At 40.5% G+C, this 22,472-nt stretch overlaps 1 protein-coding gene, 1 long non-coding RNA gene and 2 pseudogenes across 4 annotated transcripts; all 4 read right to left on the minus strand.

Annotated features, from left to right (window-relative positions):
- Positions 1 to 1,023: 1,023 nt before the first annotated feature.
- LOC148861845 (2-hydroxyisoflavanone dehydratase-like) lies at positions 1,024 to 2,478 on the minus strand. Its single transcript, XM_088981886.1, has 2 exons — positions 2,028 to 2,478; positions 1,024 to 1,943 (listed from the first exon to the last, which is right to left on the minus strand). The coding sequence occupies exons 1-2, from the start codon at positions 2,366 to 2,368 to the stop codon at positions 1,316 to 1,318; spliced, it is 969 nt and encodes a 322-aa protein (XP_088838012.1). The 5' UTR covers positions 2,369 to 2,478; the 3' UTR covers positions 1,024 to 1,315.
- Positions 2,479 to 7,758: 5,280 nt separating this feature from the next.
- On the minus strand, positions 7,759 to 9,918 carry LOC148861846 (uncharacterized). Of its 3 annotated transcripts, none has more exons than XR_016112175.1 (5): positions 9,373 to 9,918; positions 8,669 to 8,888; positions 8,307 to 8,422; positions 8,146 to 8,170; positions 7,759 to 8,035 (listed from the first exon to the last, which is right to left on the minus strand). It is a non-coding gene; the product is annotated as an uncharacterized LOC148861846 (long non-coding RNA). The 3 variants fall into 3 exon arrangements; XR_016112176.1 differs by having other exon boundaries at positions 8,307 to 8,439; positions 9,373 to 9,866; XR_016112177.1 differs by having other exon boundaries at positions 7,759 to 8,042; positions 8,307 to 8,439; positions 9,373 to 9,866.
- A 1,018-nt stretch (positions 9,919 to 10,936) lies between these two features.
- On the minus strand, positions 10,937 to 11,557 carry LOC148861847 (2-hydroxyisoflavanone dehydratase pseudogene; annotated as a pseudogene).
- An 877-nt stretch (positions 11,558 to 12,434) lies between these two features.
- On the minus strand, positions 12,435 to 20,333 carry LOC148861848 (xyloglucan endotransglucosylase protein 6-like; annotated as a pseudogene).
- Positions 20,334 to 22,472: the final 2,139 nt, after the last annotated feature.

Here is a 22,472-nt window from a genome sequence, read left to right on the forward strand (position 1 = left end):
AGCGGTTGACAACTATGCATGAAAAGATTGAATCCTAGCATAAGAATCAGACTTGGGAATTTGTGAGACCATCTAAAGGAAAGAATATTGTTGGATGCAAATGAGTTTTTAAAAGGAAAGAAGGTACTCCATGTATGAGGATGCTAGATATAAAACACGATTGGTTGCTAAAGGCTAGTCATGAACAATGTGTTGATTTTAATGATGTTTTCACACCAATTGCTAGACATATCTCTATTCATGTTTTTATTACTTTTGTTGCCATTCATAATTTAGAATTAAAACTGTTAGATGATAAAATCGCTTTCTTGCATGAAGAAGTTGATGAACAGATTTATATGCATTAACCCGAGGGTTTCGTTATTAAATGGAAAGAAGACCATGTTTGCTTGTTAAAGAAATCTCCATATAGCTTAAAACATTCTCGTAGGCAATGGTATAAAAGATTTCACTCTTTTATAGTAGCTCTTGGGTATTCTAGATGCAAGTATGACAGTTGTTTTTATTTTAGAAACTTAAAGATAATTCTTTTGTTTATATACTTGATGCTTTATGTTAATGATATGCTTATTGCAACAAGAGAAATACCTGAACTGGTTGAAAACACAGTTGAGTGGTGAGTTTGAATGAAAGATTTGGATGCAGCAAAGAAAATTCTTGGCATAGAGATACGGAGGTCCCATCACCTCCATTTCCTTGATTGATGGTGGCAACTCCATTTCCAACCCAAGTGATCCATTTCCCATAGAAAGAAAAAGTTTTTAAATTATTGTTTCATTTCACTTACATGAATGTCTCTCTTCATCTTAAAATATAAAAATTATCTACTCAATCCTTTATTCGATAAATCAAGAAAAACCAAAGGAAATCATAAATCTATATCTATAATTAGAAAGAAATTTCCACCATTTGGTTTGAATATTGAATCCAGCCCAAAAATGCAATGATCTATTAGAGATGAGGACTTAGTTAGAAAATTAATCGAATCATAAATCAATCAAATTATAAATAAGAAAAGTATAATTTGAGGATTTAAAAATGGTTTCCTTTGTGGTTTTTATTGTAATAAAAAGAGAGAATTCATTAAAAGCATAAAGGAAAAAATACAACTAAAAACAAAGAAACAAAACAAAACAACATCAACAAACACACACACAAAGAGAAATAGACCAGGCACTAAGAGAAACAACATCGGCAGCCAAAACACCCTCCACCCAGTAAGGACCCACACCCACCCATTCAATGGTTTCTATTGAAACACCCGAAATAAAGGTGTTTAGACACTAAAGATTACACAGAAGAAATAGCTGATCAGCTAGCTATTGAGAAATGAAGCCAAGCGCTTGATCATGAGTCCAGCATTCTCGGTGTAAGGATCGAAGATATGGTAGACATGGCCCTCTCCTTCCACCTCAAACAATTCCACCTCTCCTTCCCATCCGCTGTTTCTCACTGCACTATGATAAAGACGTCCTCGATAACACAGTGTATCTTTTCCGGCGACGCAAACCAGCAACCTAGAGCATCCAAGCTTGGACAATCTCGGAGCACCGGGAGCCATCGGATTGATCATGGGATCATCAACACCGGCAGCCGAGGAAGGACAAGCGAATAACCAAACTCTATTTGCTAAAGAATTTGAAGTATGGTCCTCCATGGACTCAGACCCAATTGGCTTCGATCCCCAGAAGTAAGGATGAACCAAGAAAGCCCCCCGAACTCTTACGTTGTGAGGCAAGGACTGGGAACCAGCACGCATGGCTACGCTGTGGACGATGTTGCCTCCTGCACTGTCGCCACCCAAAAAGATTCGGTCGAAGTCGGCGTAGTCAGTCAACCACGGCTCGTAGTTGGCACCTCGCCCCACAGAATGGGATGAAACCCACTCGAGTGCCGCCCAGCAATCCTCGTAAGCAGCAGGCAGTAAGTGCTCCGGGGCTCTCCTGTATTCGACAGACACGGCAACAACATTGGCTTTGTTCACTAAGATATTGAGATAACGATGAAAAAGGAAAGAGAAGGCAGACTCGATGCAGAAGGCGCCACCGTGGAAATAAACGAGGACAGGGAGCTTTTGGCGATTGCAGGTGAGTTTGGGGAGAAAAAGTCGAGCAGAAACAGCAGATTCCGGTGAGATGAGTACGTCTTTGGATGAGACACCAGTCTGAGGGTCGTTCAAGGATGCGGGAACGAACTCTGAACCCTTAAGCCGCTCAACACGGCCATCTTCATAGACACGAAAATAAGGGAGGAGCTCGGCAGAAACCCGTTGCGCGCCTGAATCCATTGACAGGGTAAGGGAAAGGAAAGGGCCGGCGGGGAAGCTCCTTGGATAATTAAGCGATGACAATGGAGGTATCGGTGACATTTGATCCCCTATCTACGTAGTTGTACGGTGGAGTCCTTACTATTTTTGTGTCGGTGACAAATTTCTTACTCACATTTTCTATCCACTCTCACAGCAACCACTTAAATGAGTAAGAGAGTAGGTAGACTTTACACCCCTGCCACCCACCCTCTCGACAACCACTTAAATGACTAACAGAGTAAATAGAAACTAGCAAGTGGCGCCCGATGAATATCGAATTGCTGCAATTATAAAAAATTAAGAAGAAAAAAAGAAAGTTTAAAAACAAACAGGATTTTGCTTATAACAAAGAAACAGGATTTCGCTCATTTAAGACTGGTCAGTCCCGAATGCAGCCGTGCAAAAATTGGATTGTATCTTGGGAGATCCCTTGGACTGATATCAGTCCCCAAACTAAAAACTAAGCTGACATGCTGTTGCTATGCTGATATGGCATTTAATTTCCATATCTTTCTACCCCCTCGACTCTAACAAATCAATTAATAATGCCAATAACTTTAATAAAACTAATTTCCATATCTATCTACCCCTTCAACTCTAACAAATCAATTAATAATGCCAATGACTTTAATAACACTAATTTACTAATTATAATCAGTAATAATCGGTAATTATAATAAATTAATCTAAAGTATTTCAGGTAAATTAATATTAAATTTTAAATATGATCATTTAATTAGTAAGTATTTAGCTAATTAATAATCCATGTTTTCTATATTTTTGGACATTTTCTACAAATTTATGATAACTTTAATAAAAGTCAAACATTATTTTTGCTGATATTTATTAAGTACTTAAGTATTTATTAAGTATTAATTTTGGTAAAGGTCAAACGTTTTTTCTAAATATTTATTAAGTATTTAATTATTAATAGTATATGTTTTGGTAAATATATAATAATTTTTTATATTTATTATATGATAGGTTATTGGTAAAACTGGGTTTGGTTGAATATAAAACATAACCGGAATTGATATAATTAATAAATATTAAATATTAATTAAATTATCAATATTTATTAATTGTAAAACAATAATTACTAAAACCGGGTTGGATGGGCAACCGAATTAATAGCACAATCGAACCGGGTTCGGTTAAAAAATAAAACTCAAATCGAAACACTAACTAAAATAACCCAACATTAGAAAGCAACCCGATCTGAAGACAATATGCTATGTTGAGGGGGAGAGATAGGGAGAAATGGAGAGAAAGCCAGACCTAGACAAGAAAAGATTCTAGGGAAGCTCTCAGCGGTGTTGTGCGTGTAAATACAAGAAGATGAGATTGGGACATGCATATGGAAGTGATGAATCGATTTTTGGGTGATGGCCAATTTTTTGTGCTAAGTGACTCATCATTTGATTTGCATTCAAGTGGCCGATGACTCAGGCCGAAATGGAGAACTTTGTCTGCTGAGCTGAGTCGAACTAGGCAGGCTAAGTGGCGAGCTGACTATAGTGCCGAGTTGCCTATGAGGTGTCGAGCTGGCCAAGTGGCAAGTTGCCTGTGAGGTGCCGGGCTATGCAGGTGCCGAGCTACCTGTGAGGTGCCGGGCTGAGTAGGTGGTGAGCTGCCTGTGAGGTGCTGGGCTGATCAGGTGCCGAGCTGCCTGTGAGGTGCCGAATTGACTAGGTGCCGAGCTGCCTATGAGGTGTCGGGCTGACCAGGTGCCGAGCTGGATTGATGAGCTTCGTTGCTCTTTAGAGACCTACAAAGAACCAAATGTCAGAGGACCCGGGGTGACTAACCCGACGAGGTCGCTCCGATGCTTAAGTCAGTACTCTCATAGTAGACTGCGAGCTAAAAATCACAAAGTATAAGAGCTAGAATTTGCTTAGTTGCTCACTTGCTTTTTTGCCTATTTTCCATTGGGGTTGGTGCCTTTATATAGGCATTGTTTGGGGTGGGCTTCACGCACCATATCTGATATTTCTGCAAGATCGTCTAAGTGGTTCGAGATTCCTATAGGTAACTGCCATGCACGTTGACCACCCTCCGGATCATTCAGCATGTGGGCCAACTTCCAAAGGCCGTGGGAGTCTTAGGATATGCATGCCGAAATTGTCGGTGAGCACATCTCACAGGTCGCCAGGTTGGCACCTGGGCCAGGCCGCTAGGTCGCGCCTAGGCCGCCAAGTCGCGCCTGTGCCAGGTCGCCAGGGTGGGACACCAACAACTTGGGTAAGGCAAGTTGTTGCCAAAGTGGTTCCGGGTGTCACCTAGTTGTTATGAGGTGCCATGTTCCACAAGGTCACTAGAGGGAAAAATTTCCCTCATCATTTGCCCCCTACTCCCGAGCTGAAAGTAACTCGGTGAAGGGAGTAAATTTATCCTTTTGGCCTGGAATGAATAATTTGATGAACTTGTAAGCATCGATTCAATTCCTTAGGCTCTGGGAGCGACTCACAGTTTGCTCCTTGATTTTGCCCATGCCAAAGAGGCGACTAGGTCTTATGTGGTGAGGAGGTCTTCGCTAGTTCGAAATTTTGGCCCTTAGTCTCTTGGAGCGACTCGTAGTCCACTCTCCTTACCCTTGATTTTGTCCATGCCGAAGAGGCAACTGAGTCTTATGTGCCCATGGTGAGAAGGTGACTGGTTATGTGGTGTCGAGGTCTTTTATTAGTTCGGCACTTTAGCCCTTAGGCTCTGGGAACGACTCGTAATCCACTCTCGATCTTTGATTTTGCCCATGCTGAAGAGGCGACTATGTCTTATGTGGAGCCGAAGTCTTTTATCAGCTCGCCAGGTCAACGCCTGGGCTAGGCCGCCAAGCCACGCCTGTACCAAGTTGTCAGGTCGCACCTAGCCAGGCTGCGTTGCATCAACCTCGTTAGTGACGTCAGTTACCCACTCCTACAAGAAGCTACTAGGAGCTCAACTTACATGGGCAACACTACTGACTTTAGGTCACCAGCTTGCACGCAAGCCTTGGAAGGCTTGACTGATAGGGGCGTCCATGCAGTCTGTTGGCCGCCTACTCTCGCGGAAGCCACGAAGAGCTCATCTTTGTAGAGGGTACCTCACGAAGAGGACTGATGAGGCTTTATCTGAGTTGAAATAAAGTTGGTAGAACTACTTAGTCTATTGGCCATCAACTTCCTACATAGTCTTTGAGTTCATAAAAAATGGAAACTAAAAAGTGAGAGCTTTTAGTAGAAGTTAGCTTTCTGGAAGAAGAGGACTTAGCCTTTCAAAGGATGAGAACTTAGCTTTTTGTAGCGTTTCCCATAGACGACGCCAATTGATTTAGTGCGATTTGGCTGCTCCCAACTGGAGGTGACCTGGCTTCGAGACGAACGACGGACTAAACCTGCAAGGATATCAGAGAACCCCAGGATGCTAACCCGGTGAGGTTGCTCCGATGCTTAAGTCAGTAGGCTAGTAGTGAGCTAAAATTGCTTGAAAATGAGAGAGCTTGAGAGCAGGAAATCATGCATACCTTGCATCCTTGGGGGGTGGAGCCTTTATATAATGAAGTCATCACGGGTTTCGCGGAGTAGTTCCGGAATCGTCGTCAAGATGAGATCTATTTCCGCGATAATGGGAGATAGTGCTGCTAACTGATAAGGTTTATCGAGTCTGTCCAAATCGGTCAGGGGAGATAACGCTGGCTGTTACGCGACGTGATCCCGTGAAGTTCAAGAACCGTCTGAGGGATTTCCGGGATCCTCATAGTGGCACGTCGATATCCCCGAGCTGATGCCTTTAAGTCCCGAATTGGGCTGTGTGTCGAAGTGCCTTGGCATTGAAGTGTTCTTGTTGCGATCTGATACCGAGGTGATCTCATTTCGGGGTGACCCTGTCTCGAGGTCACTTTAGCCCAGGTAGATGGGTAACCAAGACTGTTACGCTACAGGCTGATTATGCTGAGTTGTCATCTATTAGCCAGGTCGTGTCCACGTGTCCCCCTGTTATGAGGTCGGGCCAAATCAGCCTTCATCAATTAAAATGATGAGGGTGGATTTTTCCCTCCAATGACATTGTGGCACATGGCACCTCATAACAACTAGGTGACACCCGGAACCACTTTGGCAAGAACTTGCCTTAGCCAAGTTGATGGTGTCCCACCTGGCGGCCAGGCACAGGCGTGGCCTAGCATAGGCGCGACCTGGCGACCTGGCGGCCTGAAACTAGCACGAGCTGCCAGCCTAGCACAGGCACGAATTGGTAGCCTCGCATTGGCGCGACCTGGCGGCCTGCCCCAGGCACGAGCTGGTGGCTTGGCCTAGGCGCGACTTGGCAGCCTGGCCCAGGCGCCGATCTGGCGACCTGCAAGACATGCTCACCGACAAATTCAGCATGCATATCCTAACACTCCCACGATCTTTGGAAGTTAGCCCACATGCCGAACGATCCGGAAGGTGGTCAACGTGCATGGCGGTTACCTCCAGGAATCTCGAACCACTTAGACGACCTTGCAGAAATCTCGGATATGGTGTGTGAAGCCCACGCCAAACAATGCCTATATAAAGGCACCAACCTCAATGGCAAGTAGGCAAAAACGCAAGTGAGCAACTAAGCAAATTCTAGCTCTCATACTTTGTGATTTTTAACTCACAGTCTACTATGAGAGTATTGACTTAAGCATCGGAGCGACCTCGCCGAGTTATCCACCCCGGGTCCTCTGACATTTGGTTCCTTGCAGGTCTCTAAAGAGCAACGAATCTCATCAATCCAGCTCGGCACCTGGTCAGCCCGGCACCTCACAGGCAGCTCGGCACCTGTTCAGCCCGACACCTCACAGGCAGCTCGACACCTAGTCAGCTTAGCACCTCACAAGCAGGTCGACACCTAGTCAGCCTAGCACCTCACAGGCAGCTCGCCATCTGCTTAGCCCGACACCTCACAGGCCATTCAACACCTGGTCAGCCCGGCACCTCACAGGCAACTCGCCACCTGGCTAGCCCGGCACCTCGTAGGCAGCTCGGCACTATAGTCAGCTCACTACCTAGCCTGGCCAGCTCGACTCAGCTCGGCAAACAAAGTTCTCCATTTCGGCTTGAGTCATCGGCCACTTGGAAGCAAATCAAATGACGAGGTACTTAGCACAAAAAATTGACCATCACTCAAAAATCAATTCATCAATTAACGTTGTCTATGGGAAGAGCCATGCTTATGGAAGAGACACAAGAGAGATGAGAGGCAAAATGTTAGCATTTATAGGCACAGTTGAACACGATAAGAAAAGATGTTATTTTGTGGTCTAAAGGAACTATAGAAAACATAGGACTAAAAAAGAACACTTCCCACTGCCCATTAGCAGAACTTTATCTGAGTCGCCTATTGAGATCAATGGATTTAAAAGGCGAGGATGCATCAAAAGATTTATCGCGTGACAGAACAATGGCAGCTGGAGCAAGGTCTACATGCTTTTCTCCATGAGAGAACAATAGTGAGAATGCTCTGTTCCTGTTGAAATTGTGGGATGATGTTGTCTCTAGTTTTGTGCTTTAAAGTCCAAAAGAAGAGAAAAAAAAAAAGAATTTAAGGCATACAAAATTCACTTGAAGTCAGAATTTGAAGAAGCAAATATAGACAGGAACTGGTTTACAGAGATTCCCAATTGAAGATCCCACCATGGAACCAGAAATTCCAACTTGTTATGTTTCTTCCTACATACTTGCCATTGTAGTAACCTCAAATTGCCTGGAATAGTCCGTCCACCTCCTGTAGTCTCAAAAAAGGCCGCCAAAGCAACTTATTTGTATGCCTCTAGATAGAGAGAGAATTGAATTGAACTTGAGGAGAAAAACAAAAGAGTTTCCATAGATTATTACCTGAGCAAGGAAACCAATGATCGATCTGCCAAGCAAGAGGAGAAGCCGAATCGGCAAGTTAATAACAAATGGTAATCAGGAACCTTTCAGTTCTATCTCAAAAAAAAAAAAAAAACTGATTTTCCCATTTGTGAGCTATAGTATACAATTCAAGGTCTTACCCAAGGTGGTTGAGTTGCTTCCACAGAAGACTCGCGTAGATTTTTGGTTCCGTTGAAGGTTTTCCTTCATGATCGATTATAGGAAACAAATCATCAAAATCACGAGCTTTTGAAATCTACAGAGAATGATATCCTACAATAGTCAATTATAAACATGTAAATAAATAGGAAAAAATGATTCGGAGTTTGTGTATTGTGCACATGAACATGTAAATAAGAACATTTAACAGGGGATTTGATTCAATAATATATCAGCGGATTTCAGACAGCGAACCCAATTAATGGTGGGAAAGAATGGCATTGGCTCTAGAAGCAAAGCATGAAAGTTGAAGTGGATGTAGAAGTAATTGAAATTTGTTTACCTTAAATTCTTCGTACAACTTCTTTTCCCAAGCGTATAACCTTCCTAGCCGGTGAATGTCTCCCTGGTTCCATTCCTCCATAATCATCAAAGAGATCGTTCTTAAATTCTTTCCATGTGGAGGAACCTTTGGAACTGGACGCGAGGAAACTCTTACAAGATAGATTGAGACCAAGTAGACCTGTGCCACGTTATGGCTTGGATGATTTTTGTGGAGTTCTCTGCATTTAATTGGTATAAATAGCTTAGTTACAGGCATAGTTGGATTTATCATTAAGTAGAAATTGATAAATATGAACCAACACAAGTAATGGTAGAATAAGCTATAGAGAGATATATAATTGAACAAACTAAGCTTCCCTGAAATCAGAGAGGAATACCCAGATAAGAGCTAACAAAAAATACATAGAGGAAGTTGAACCCCTGTAAACTGAATGTGCAACTTTTACAGTTTTACCTGGGAGGACACCCACAAAGTAAAGAAATGTCTGAAAAGGAGAAGCCGAGTTTCACATTGTTTTAATCACAGGATCCCCAATCAATCAGATTTTATTATACGGTACAAAGTTAAATAAAAATAATAATAATAATAAAACAAACTCCTACGCAAATTTGAGGCAGAAAAAAAAAAAAAAAAACTTTAAATAGACCCACATTAAGAAGGAGAAACATAGAAAAATGAACACTTGTGTACAAAAAACCCACCTTTAATCTCCTCAAGACCAGATTGCAGATGAACTCTATTGGCCTCCAGCATCCTGTAGACATCCTTGCCAGAGTCATACGCCCTTATGAAATGGTCCTCCACATCCTTCAATGATTCCAATAATTCCCTACCCCTTTCAAGGGTATCGATCACAGTGAGCCCCTTCTGCTCTCCACTGTTGAAATTAGCATTGCTCACTACATCTACAACCTCTGCTCCACTTTCTTCATGTTTCTCATCTTCCGCCTCCCTCACCACCTTCAAGTCTTCATCGGAGCTCCGACTGAATCCACCAATCACCTCTGCTCTCACTCCGTCGAGCCTTCACACAGGAAACGGGTTCAGAGAAGGAGAGAGATGAGGCGAAAGAGTTAAAGGAGGAATGGGAAGAGGGAGAGAGAGATTGAGAGAGTAGAAAGAAAGACGGAGAAGGAAGAGAGGGGAAACGTGTGAATCACGCAAATGCAAAGAGAAAGAAAGAAACGTGTCTCTCACGTATGCACATGCAGACATATTTCATTCGGAGAAATACAGATACGTGAGATGGAAATCGAAATCGATACAATGTTAAACAAAACTGATCTGAACGGTTTGAGTTGAGTTAAATCGGTCAGGCTCTATTATGCCATTTAGCTTTTTGAAAATATATTTAAAACTAAAATATGTATTTTAGAAATATATATATAAACAAAAATATACATACAAATATATTAGAATATCTATTTTCTAGAAATATATATCTAACATATTTCATAATATATATTTTTTAGATATAGATATTGAAATATATATTTTCAAATATTTCAGTTTTTTAGTTAAGTAGGAACTAAGTCGGTTCGGTTTGGATTGGTTTCGATTTTTATATAAGAAAACTAAAACCGACCCAAACCATCGGTTTATGAATTTGTATAATCCAAAATCGACCGGTACTAATGAAAATCTGTCTGACTCGGATTGGATCGGTCTAGATTGATTGATTTAGTCGGATTGGGCCTTCTTATGAACAGCCCTAACGAATACACAGGATCCAACTCCCCCTAATACTAATGGGAATGCATTTTTGAAAATGGGAAAAAACACTCCTTTCACTTTAATATATATAAAACATATAAGTTTAGAAATATTCTCAATACAGAACGTTAAAAGATGCATTGCTCTAATTGAATCGAACTCGAAGATGCAAGTTCATATTAACACTTCTGTCAAACACCTGCAAAATTTTTGATAGGGGTGTAAAGTTTACTCTTAGGGATGGAATTTTCCCCATTTTACCGATTCCCATGGGGATATGCGCCGAATGAAACGGGGATGGGAATCGCACGAGGACCCCGATCCCCAAGTAGTGGGTATATATATACACACATGTTATATACTAATATTTTTTAAAATATAATTAAATATATTTTATATTTTTCTAATAAGATTCTTATTATAAATTTTAATTATTTTATTTTTATTTTTGAATAAAATAAAAAATAAAAACAAAATGATTAACAATATAAAAAAAAAAATCACGAGAAATAGTAATCCTATAAAACGGGGATAAGGATAACCCTTTCCCTGTTAGTGGATACAGGGATGGGGAGAGCCCCCGGAACTCTTACGTTGTGAGGCAATGGCTACGTTGTGGACGATGTTTCCTCCTGCGCTGTCGCCACCCAAAAAGATTCGGTCGAAGTCGGCGTAGTCAGTCAACAACGGCGTAGTCAGTCACCTCGCCCCACAGCATGGGATGAAACCCACTCGAGTGCCGCCCAGCAATCATCGTAGGCAACGGGCAGTAAGTGCTCCGGAGCTCTCCTGTATTCGACAAACACGGCAACAACATTGGCTTCGTTAACTAAGATATTGAGATAACGATGATCCAGGAAAGAGAAGGCGGATTCGATGCAGAAGGCGCCACCGCGGAAATAAACGAGGATAGGGAGCTTTCGACGATTGCAGGTGAGATTGGGGAGGTAAGGTCGAGCAGAAACAGCAGATTCTGGTGAGATGAGTACGTCTTTAGATGAGACACCAGTCTGAGGGTCGTTCAAGGTTGAGGGAACGAACTCTGAACCCACAAGCCGCTCGACAAGGCCATCTTCGTAGACACGAAGGAGAGGAGGTAGCTCGGCAGAAACCCGTTGCGCGCCCGAATCCATTGACAGGGTTAGGGTTAGGGAAGGAAAGGGCCGGCGGGGAAGCTCCTTGGATAATTAAGCGATGACAATAGAAGTCTTCATTTATTATTATTTTATTTCGGGTCACTCGTCAAATTCGAATCTTCAAAGGTATTAACATTCGATAGCCAACAGTCCCCGTTTCACAAAGTAACTTTACTTTGATTTCGTGTCAATCCAGAACTTTAAAAACTTACCAATTTAGTATCTGTCATTACTAATCAACTGCACGAAACTAGAAATAATCCTTTACGTTGCGTTATGTGCGAAATTATAGAAGATTCTTCTTTTGAGATCAAACAATTCCATTGAATTGAGTATAATTGTAGGTGTGATAGCATCTAAAAGATATTTTTGATGAAGAAAGAATCTTATTTAAATGAATTTCTCGAGAGACCTTTCTTTTTTAGAAACCACTTTATTTATTGATGTCAAAATAGGATATGTGGTATAAAATTTGATAATGATACCATCTAATTTTCTTTATCAAACATTTAAATGTCGATAAAAAAAGAAAAAAATTAATATTTCATATTTATTTGATCATCAAAATTTATTGTAACCTTGGATATGTTCTATTCTTAAACCAAAGCAACGATGAACCGTACCCAATCCACCATATTTACAGCGATTACCTGAACAATCCTGAAGCGGTGATCCTTCTTCATAAGACTCATGCGACACAGGCGTCTTCGAACCTTGATGGGGTAGCAGTCGTAGCTGCTCCGATGTGTGAACGGAAAAAAAGACACGACGACGGCAACTAGTTCCATCCCTACCGGACTGTGTACGCTATCACGCCAGAGTAGTGGAACTTACATGGAGTTCATGTTTATCATCATTTATGTCCTGCTTTTTACACAGAAACGGTAAAGAACGACGAGTCAGAAGAATATGAATCATGGGTGGTGACGGTGGTCACACTCGAGAGGAGCAACTAGAAACCTACTAGTGTTCGTGCAATAGTCGTAGACGATGTGATTTGTTCGAACCCACAGCAGTCGATAGCTCTCTTGCAGGTTCAGCTCTTATCTGTGTTTAAACTAAAGAAATAACAGAAATAGAGAGACATACGAGGAATAGACTTCAGTGAATTGGAGCACTGAATCTAGTGGTATTTATAGACTATAGTGAAGAGTTTGGATGATACAATGATATGTACAAGATAACAATAGAAAGCTAGATAGAGCACATGATTGATTATCTTGATCATGATTTACAGCCCTTATCTTTTTCAGAGACCAGATTGGATCTGAATTGGTTAGAGGTTTTGGATCTGGTAGGATAACCTCCAAGAGAATTTATCTCCAAAGTTGGTTTGGTTATGAGGGTTATCTCCAATATGCCCCCTCAAATTGAACGTCCAGATGTGAAACTTGGACCGGAGAAGACTGAACCGTGGTGTGGCTAGAGATTTTGTGAAAATGTCAGCTACTTGATCTTCAAAGCAGAGATACCAAGGAATAATTTGTTAGCTACGCAAAGATCCTAGAGAAAATGAAAATCTACTCCCACATGCTTGGTTTCTGAATGAAGATCTTATGGATGATATCTATATACAGCAGCCGCAATGCTTCATAGCTGCAGGTCAGGACCACATGGTATATAAACTAAATAGATTCATATATAAACTTAAACAAACTTCTAGGAGATCGAACATCCGATTTGACTCTACTGTCAAAACTTAAGCAAACTTCTAGGAGTTGGAACATCCAATTTGGATGAGCCCTGTGTTTACAGGAAAACTATTGGGGACAAAGTTACGTTCTTGGTTTTGTATGTAGACATTCTACTCACTGGGAATGATGTAGGAATGTTGACTATAGTGAAAGTATGGCTTTCACAGCAATTCTCCATTAAAGATCTTGGAGAAGCCTCCTATATACTAGGTCTTTGATTCTATAGAGATAGATCGAAGCGGATAATAGGATTATCCCAATCTACTTACATTGAAAAAATTGTCAAGATATATAGTATGGAGAATTCCAAGAAGGGAAATGTTTCTTTTAGGCACAGAGTCACTCTCTCCAAGAAGATGTCTCCCAAGACCTCTGAGGAGATTGAGGGCATGAAGGACGTTCCCTATGCATCATCTATAGGGAACATCATGTATGCCATGCTGTGCACTCGTCCTGACATTGCTCAGGCAGTGAGTGTGGTAAGCAGATTTCAGGCCAACCCAAGGTAGGAGCACTGGACTACTGTGAAAAACATACTTAAATACCTTCGAAGGACAAAAGAGTTTTGTTAGGTATTTGATGGTAGCTCACTACAGATCCAGGGGTATATTGATGTCGATTTCTAGTCAGATCCAGATGATAGAAAGTCTACATCTAAGTATATTTTCACGATAGGATCGTGTGTTGTTTGCTGGAAAAGCAACAAACAGGGGTCCACGACAGACTCCACAATCGAAGCCGAATACATTGCCGCAAGTGAAGCTGCCAAGGAAGCCGTGTGGATGAAGAAGTTCGTCCACGAATTGGGAGTAGTTCCATCCAGCACATCACCCACCCTATTATTGTGTGATAACAATGGAGTAATTGCTCAGGCTAAGGAGCCACGAGCCCACTCAAAGTCGAAGCACATCGAGAGAAAGTACCATGTACTGCGGGAGATTGTTGGTAGAGGGGACATCCTGATTCAGAAGGTAGCGTCAGCGAAGAATATAGCACCCATTGACTAAGCCACTGACACAGAAAGTGTTTGAGAAACACGGGGAAAGTATGGAACTCCGGCTTGTACCAGATTGGACCTAAGTGCAAGTGGAAATTGTTAGACAGTTGTATGCCCTTAGCTCCAATCATAATGATGTACATTATGAATTTATTGTAAATGAATAAAGTACATATTTGATTCATGTTCCTGTGGTACGTTTCTGTGTGATACCCTTAAACTGGACAGTTATGAGACTCGTGTTAGTTTAGAATGTTCACAGTCGTTGCATAAGTCTGGAAAGATTTATCCTACCAAGGCTAACACTGGTGTGCTGCCAAATGTTGGGATGGCCTGTCTCAGTCGCTAGGGTGAGACCCAAGGCACATGCAGTGTAGGATTAAATGAATCTTTGAACCGGACCAGATTTCCAATATTGCCCTAGACCTTGGAGATTGATGGGCAAAACTATAAAGTTACACCTGACCCCTAGACTCGATTACGATACTGCACTAGGTGTCGGATTGGGATGTCTTTGATATGCCAATCAGTGAGATCCTTAGCGGGGGTCAAAACCTGGGTATGTTGGGACAGTCTGAGAATTCATCTAAGTGGGTGATCATAGTGATAGGATCAACCCCTTTGTCGGACAAAGGTAATGATCAGGGATGCACTCTCTCTTATGGAAACCAAGACTGTCGGCAGTCGATTTTAATCATTGAGATTTGTTTTGCAAAATATATTTTATATGATATAAAAATATATATATTATGGTTTCCAAACGTTTGCAAAATTTTTTAATTCCCGAGATCCATGTGAGTAGAGAGTGCAATACTGTTCCTTGCAGCCGAGGGAGATGTCTTGTCGGGCAGTGTTTGATCATTATGGGCTGAGAGGTTAAGTGTAAGACCATTGAGGACAATACCTGATGGGCTAATCTTGCATCTGCCCACAGTCCTTGGGTGTTATAAGGTGGCTTGGCCCAGGGACCACTTAGGGTAAGTATTGGGCCCATAGAGCCCATGTGATGGGTTTCAAGGGGTGCACTGTCCATAATAGTGTATTCGGCCAGGCCTTGTAATAAAGGCTGGGTTGAACCCATGTGGTTGATGTGTAGATCAATGTTTGGGTCCCACGCCATATAAGGAAGCCCAATTGGGCAGTAATTTGGAAGGCTAAGTGAACACATAACCCTATTGGGCCTAAATCCCATTTCGAACTGGACTGATTTGATTTGTTACATGAGGGGCGAATTCTGAGACTAGATTAGCAGATAGGTTTGGGTCTTAACCCTATCCACTCAAAGAGTCTGATCTGAATGTGATTCAGATTTAGAAACCTCCTAATAGGATTAGGAGGGGGCTGATCTAATTTGCAGATAAGATAAGGGTTTACCCTTATCGCTTAAAGGGAATTCTGATCCAAATATGATTTAGATCAGAAACTCCTAATGGAATTAGGAGCTCATCCCTTTAAGCTTATAAAAGGAGGAGGGGGCGACAGCTTTTAGTAGATACATATTCACATCCTCTTCAAAGCTGAAATCACAGAAGAGAGAATTCAGCATTACTACGCTAAATCTCTCTTGCCATCTCCTTCCTACTGCCGCCATATCTGCCAGTTCGATCTTCTGTTCTCAGTGGGAGTGATCAAGATTGGATCTTGATATCAGTCCTTTGTGAAAGGGATGATTGGAAGTAGTGGTCACGTGCCATCCAATTAATTCTTGCGAAGGATCTGGTTCTTTTGAAGAACGTTATTGATTCTGCTCCATCCTGCACTGTGTCATCTTTAGTGGGAGCAGTTTTTTGTTCTTTTCTTGGGCGTGAACACCTCCATTGGGAGATATTATTAAAATATGATTTTTCTAAAATAGGGAATACGATTCCCAGTAGGATGGAGAGAAATTTTTGAAATTCGTCCATTCTATTTCGCAAGATTTGGGCGTCCATACGATGGACCAAGAAAATAATGCAATGTGCCAAGATCCTTCACAGGAAAGACGGTAGAGATCTGCTAAAAGAGAGATGAAACAACAAATGGAGAATTGCTAGTAGCAATGATATCATCGACATACACCAAGATGTAAACAATAGTAGACTTATTCTTGTAAATAAATAAAGAAGGATCAGCCACAGAGTTGCGAAAACCCAAATGAAGAAGAGTGGAATCCATACGAGAATACCGGGCACGAAGAGCTTGCTTGAGTCCATACAGGGCCTTCTTCAGCTTGTAGACATAGTTTGGGTAGTCTAGATGTTCAAACCCCTTGGGTTGGCGAACATAGATGTCGTTTGCACTAAGTCCATGAAGAAAAGCATTGTTGATGTCCAGTTGCCGTACAGACCACCAATGATTAGTGGCAAGAGCTAAAATGGTACGAACAGTTATTGGTTTGACTATCAGGCTAAAGGTATCAGTGAAATCAACACCAGATACCTGATGAAAACCTTGAGCAACAAGTCTGGCATTGTTCCTCTCCAAAGAACCGTCTGATTTCCTCTTAACTTTATACACCCATTTAGTACCAACTACATTCATGGAAGAATGATATGACACGAAACCCCACGTTTGATTTTTCAAAAGAGCATCAAACTCCAGTTGCATAGTCAACCTGCACTGGGGAGACTTGGTTGCATCTGTATAGGAGCAGGGCTCCGCTTTAGAGGAGAAAGAATTAAGTAAGGCAGTTGGAATGGGATACCGAGTGGTGAGATGTGATCGAGCAGGGAGAGTGCCATCCTTAGAATGAGTGGTCATAGAATGTTGCCGAGTGGGTGGTGGTATAGCTGGTGTCTGTGCCAACAAATCCTCCATCATACAAAAACGTTGTTGCCTACGGACAGGAGCTTGTACTGGAGAAGGGTTATCAGCCGAACTGGAAGTGGTCCGATCAGGAAGGGGTGCTGCATCTGGAGGCTGAACTGAAGGCGGAGAGACCTAAGATTCTATGAGATGTGAAGGTACATGTAGATAGAATCCCGATTGAGCTACTGTACTGGTGGGCGATGGAGCCTGAGGAATTCCAGGAAATACTCTTTCATCAAATATCACATGGTGGGCAATAAATTCTCGACCAGTCGATGGGTGAAGGCACATGTACCCTTTATGAAAATGACTATAGCCAAGGAAAATACACTACAAAGAACGGTACTGGAACTTATGAGCATTGTATGGTCGCAGAAGGGGATAATAGGCGCATCCAAAACACCGTAGCATAGTGTAGTCTATAGTCTTCTGAAACAAATTCTGAAAAGGAGATGAACCTTGCAAAGTAGGAGATGGGAGCCAATTTGTCAAATATACGGTTGTCTCTACTACATCGGCCAGAAGGAGAAGGGGAGCTTGGAGGTAGACAGAAGAGCGAGAATGGATTCAATAATGTGATGATGTTTCCTCTCAACTGTACCGTTATGCTCATGTGTGTGCGGACAGGACACCCGATGGGAGATACCCTATGAGTCAAGATAAGAAGAGAGCTTGTAATACTCCCCTCCCCAATCAGATTGAAAAACACGAATTTTGGAATTGAAGAACAATTCAACATGGCATTTAAATTTTGAAAAGACCTCAAAGACATCAGATTTTCATGCTAAGGGATATATCCAAGAAAATTTTGAATAATCATCAAGAAATAACACATAGTAAGAATACCCTTTATTAGACTTAACTGGGGAAGGACCCCACACATCAGAAAAAATTAGTTTCAAAGGACTCTGAGACCTAGACGAAGACAAAGGTAAAGACAAGCGATGACTCTTACCCATTTGACAAGATTCAAAAACAAATAAACTAGAATTTTGACCAGAATACGGTAAACCATACTGAGAGACGACTTGTTGGACTGTACAAAGTGTTGCATGACCAAGACACTAATGCCAACCTTGAAGATTTGGTTGTTCACCGACAAGAGCAGAAGGTGCAGTTGTCAAGATGTGTGAAATGGATGTTGTTGATGGGAAGCAGTACAACCCTCCTCTACTAACTCCACGAAACAAGATTTTTCCTGTATAGTCCTTCACAAAGCAACAGTCATGGTGAAACTCAACAAATATATCGTTCTCCTTTGTAAACTTGCTAACGGACAATAAATTTTTGTAGACTGCAAGAACATGGCATATATCAATCAATGTGAAAGCATGCTGAATAAAGAGAATAGATGAAGAGCCAGTATGTTTTATTTGCAAACATTGGCCATTACCCACTATGACCTGATCTAAACCCTAAAATTCCGACTAATTTTGGATGTTATCAACATTGAATGTCATGTGATGTGTTGTGCTAGAGTCCAGATACCAAGTTGGATCAAATGAAGAATTACCATTGTTGTAGGAAGGTGCAGTGTAACTATTGTAGGCGACAGGTTCATAATTTCGCTCACTCTTATTTGCAAAAATGTAAGCGCACCATGTCCATGTTTGTTGTAGATCTGACAAATAACCGGAGGTGCCTTACCTCGTCCACCATTAAAGAACTAATTTTGGTTGTAATTTTGTTAAGAATTATAATTCTGAAAGTTTTGTTGTTGACCTCGCCTTCGGCCTTTACCGTGGCCATACATATCCTAAGATTTTTTTTTGCTAATTCTGGAACCTGTATTATTATTCGATTTCACTCAAGCTACATTAAAACTGATGAAACACCTGAATTTGGCGACGTAAGTCCTTGCTCTTCGAGCCAACTCTCATGGTTCGGAAGAGAGCCAATAATATCATGCACACCAAGGGTATGCGCATCTGGTCTGTCACAACAGACTCATATTCATTGCCTAATCCAACTAGAATATGTAAAACCAAATCAGATTTACGAACAAGTTCAGCAACAATAGACAAACTTTTCGCTATAGATTTTATTTTTTGAATGTAAACTGAAATAGATAAAGACCCCTTCTTTAAATTGTGCAACTGTTTCCTAAGTTGCAGGATGTGAGATCTAGCATGGGTTGAGTAAGAAGTAACAAGAGAGCACCATACCTCTACTAAAATAAAAAATTCCACAACTTGGGCCATGACACCCTTAGTAAGAGAAGAAATTAACCAATTTAGAACAAGTTGATCAATGTCATACCATTTGATATATTCTGGATTCAAGATACTCCCTTCGCCTGCTGGATCAAATATCATCTCTAGTGGATGTTGCTTTTTCCCTTCAACAAGATCCATCAGATGGTGATATCGAAGTATAGGAAGGAACTGTGCACGCCATAGTAGGTGATTTGGGATTAGGACACCACAACCGGCATCCACATTGGTTTGGCTTCCATTGTTCCCTTGAGAAAAATCCATTGGCTCTGTTACCAAGTTTAAACTAAAGAGAGAGAGAGAGAGAGAGAGAAAGAGAGAGAGAGAGATGAGGAATAGACTTCAGTGAATTGGAGCACTGAAGCTAGTGGTATTTATAGATTGTAGTGAAGAGTTTGGGTCATACAATGATATGTACAAGATTAGAAAATAGAGTACAGGATTTGTTGTATTGATCTTGATTTATAGTCCTTATCTTTCTCAGAGTCTAGATTGGAGCTAGATTGGTTAGAGGTTCTGAATCTGGTAGGATAACCTCGAGGAGGATTATCTCCAAAGCTGGTTCAGTTATGAGGGTTATCTCCAATAATCTGATATCACGGGCTGATCCCACCAATACTTCTTCTCACTCGAACTGCATCTCCTGGCGCTGTCATCGGCCACCACAGACAACGGACACTCGCAGGCGTCAATCTTGAATCCTGTGTAGGAGGCAAGGAACCGAGCATGGGTCCAATTTGTTTTCACTCGGCCACCCTGGGAGTGGGAGGCCAGTCATCGGCGTTCCATATCGAGCTATAAACACCCATTGACTGGTCCTTGGGGAATGGTATCCCATGTTTCTCTTTGTTAATGAATACGCATACCAGCGTTTCATCCACGAGAAAGCTACACCAAGCAACGTCTTTCATGAGTTCTTCTAATACAGGGCAAAAGCTATTATTCTAGTTTACTGTTGGCTGCCTTCAGTGATTCAGAAATTGGAGCATATTATTAAGAGACATATTGGTTCCGGTGGATGGAATGAGAATGGAAATCCTTGGTAGGGTTCAATCGTTGTTCCCGGTAGCCAACGCCATCCACGTACACATTGGTCTTAATCCAGAAACGACAATAAGGCATTTTCTGGTTATGAATGCATCTCTAAGCCAAAAACGGCATTTTCAAGTTCTAAATGCAACTCTAACTTTCCACTAGATATTTCAAGGGTAATTTGTATATTTTCAAACGTTTTAAGTCACACATGTCATCATGCGATACAGATGTTTGATTAATGGTAGGTACTAAATTGATTATTTTGAAAGTTTAGATATTGATTGGCATGTTTTGAAGTTTTAAGACCAAAGTGAGACTAGGCCCAAAGTATAGGATACTAATATGCAATTTTCCATTTTTTATAAATAACAAAGACCACCTTGGTAGAGGTTAGTGACATATAAAATACCCCTAATTTTCATTTTCGACCACCACTTAATGTTCGCTTTGAAACAAATACCTCTAGACCATTAAGTTGAGTTATCCTATCAAAATTCTCACCTAAACTTTTTCTTATTTTCTTCTTCTCGCCTTTTTTCTTAAATCTTAATTAACAAAAAATACTTCAATTTTCTCCAAACAAACCAATTAAAATAACAAGAATTGTTTCACTAGTATAAAAAAAAAAGTTTTTTAAATTCTTGATTCATCTCACTTGCATTAATGTCTCTCTTCATCTTAAAATAAAAAAAAAAAAATTATCCACTCCTTCAATAAATCAAGAAAAAACAAACAAAATCATAAATTTATATCTATCAAAAATAAACACCTACCATTTCATTTAAATATTGAATCCAGCCAAAAATATGCAATGATCTATTGGAACAAAAGAGAGGACTTCAATGTTATATTTAGAAAAATAATTGAATCATAAATCAATCAAATAAGTAAAAAAAGGATAATTTGAGGATTTAAAAAACTTAAACAACTAAATGATTTTTTTTAATTAAATTGACACAACTCTAAGAGTGGGCATTTGTTACAAAGTCTCAATTTGGAAAAAGTACAAATGTAAATACCTACAGTTCAAATACATACAAAATAATATAAAATACAAGGTTTTGCACTCTACGTATTTGTATCCAATGTTTAGACTTCAAAGAATTCAGACCAGGCATAGAACTGGAGAAAAGGAGATGTTAATGGATTAGAGGTTCGACCTGGTCGAACCATGATGACATGGCATATATATATAACAACTTTTAATGTACTTAAATATGGTGGATGATTGGTAAGCTTCTTAATTTTTAAAACAAATAATAATTTACATTTTCTTTAAAATATGTGCATAATAATGTAATATGTATAAAAAATAGTCATTAATTAATACAAGTAAAGAGGCGGATTGGCAGTGATTAAGTAATTTGTGAAAATAAGAAGTCTTAAGTTCAAATCTTGTCAATAACATTTTAAAATTTCACTCATGTATGGACTTGGGCATTTTCATGAAATCAGGATTGGTTCATCAGTTTTCAAGTTAAACCGGCCAATCAACCAATTTTCAATGGGTTTTTGAACAAATCCGGTTATTGGGTTGTGATCGAACCAGTCATAGCCCTGGGTCAGAGTTCAACCGATCAATCCAGTCCAATTTTCTAAACACATTCCTTTTGAGTCAAAATGAAAATTCGGGGGGGACTTATTGCAAATGAAAATTTAGGAAAATCAAACAAGAGAGCACAACTAGAACCTACATATGAAAGACCTTCCCCACAAGGCACTAATACAAGCAAATCCTTGTAAATTTCTCACGTGTGTTCCCAGTTGCCAACCAGTCAACTGCAACCTGCAAAAAATCATGGTCAACATGGGCCTTATGTGTTTGGTAATTAAATAAACATTTGTACTTTGTCTTCAAAACCGAGAAAGAGATTGATAAACACTTTTTTTGGGATTTATCAACACTAGATGCCACTAAGCACCATAACCATTGGGGGAAACTTCATTTTATCAATAACCATGCATATGAATCGGCATGGTGGAACAAATGATGATTTGGCAACATGATAAAACAAATGCTGATTTGACAATGACATGGCACTGTATATCAAATAAATGAAAGCATACCAAGTACCACCATCAATAGTCAGAATTTCTCTGACGGATTTGACGGTTCCAGGGTGATTTTTTCACATGCACATAGACAATCTAAAGCCTCTCTTTTTAATAAAGAGAAAATCTATAATACAAGAAAGATGATATCAAAAGAGTTTTGACCAATCAAAA

This window comes from Nelumbo lutea, chromosome 4 (assembly GCF_056320005.1).
Source record: "Nelumbo lutea isolate HS-2025 chromosome 4, American lotus-T2T, whole genome shotgun sequence".
NCBI classification, from domain to species: Eukaryota; Viridiplantae; Streptophyta; class Magnoliopsida; order Proteales; family Nelumbonaceae; genus Nelumbo; species Nelumbo lutea.

Coding starts and splice junctions, on each gene's coding strand:
- LOC148861845 (XM_088981886.1), bottom strand. CDS start 2,368: ATGTCACCGATACCTCCATTGTCATCGCTTAATTATCCAAGGAGCTTC. Junction 1,944..2,027: donor GGTGGCGCCTTCTGCATCGA/GTCTGCCTTCTC, acceptor TGTCGAATACAG/GAGAGCCCCGGAGCACTTAC.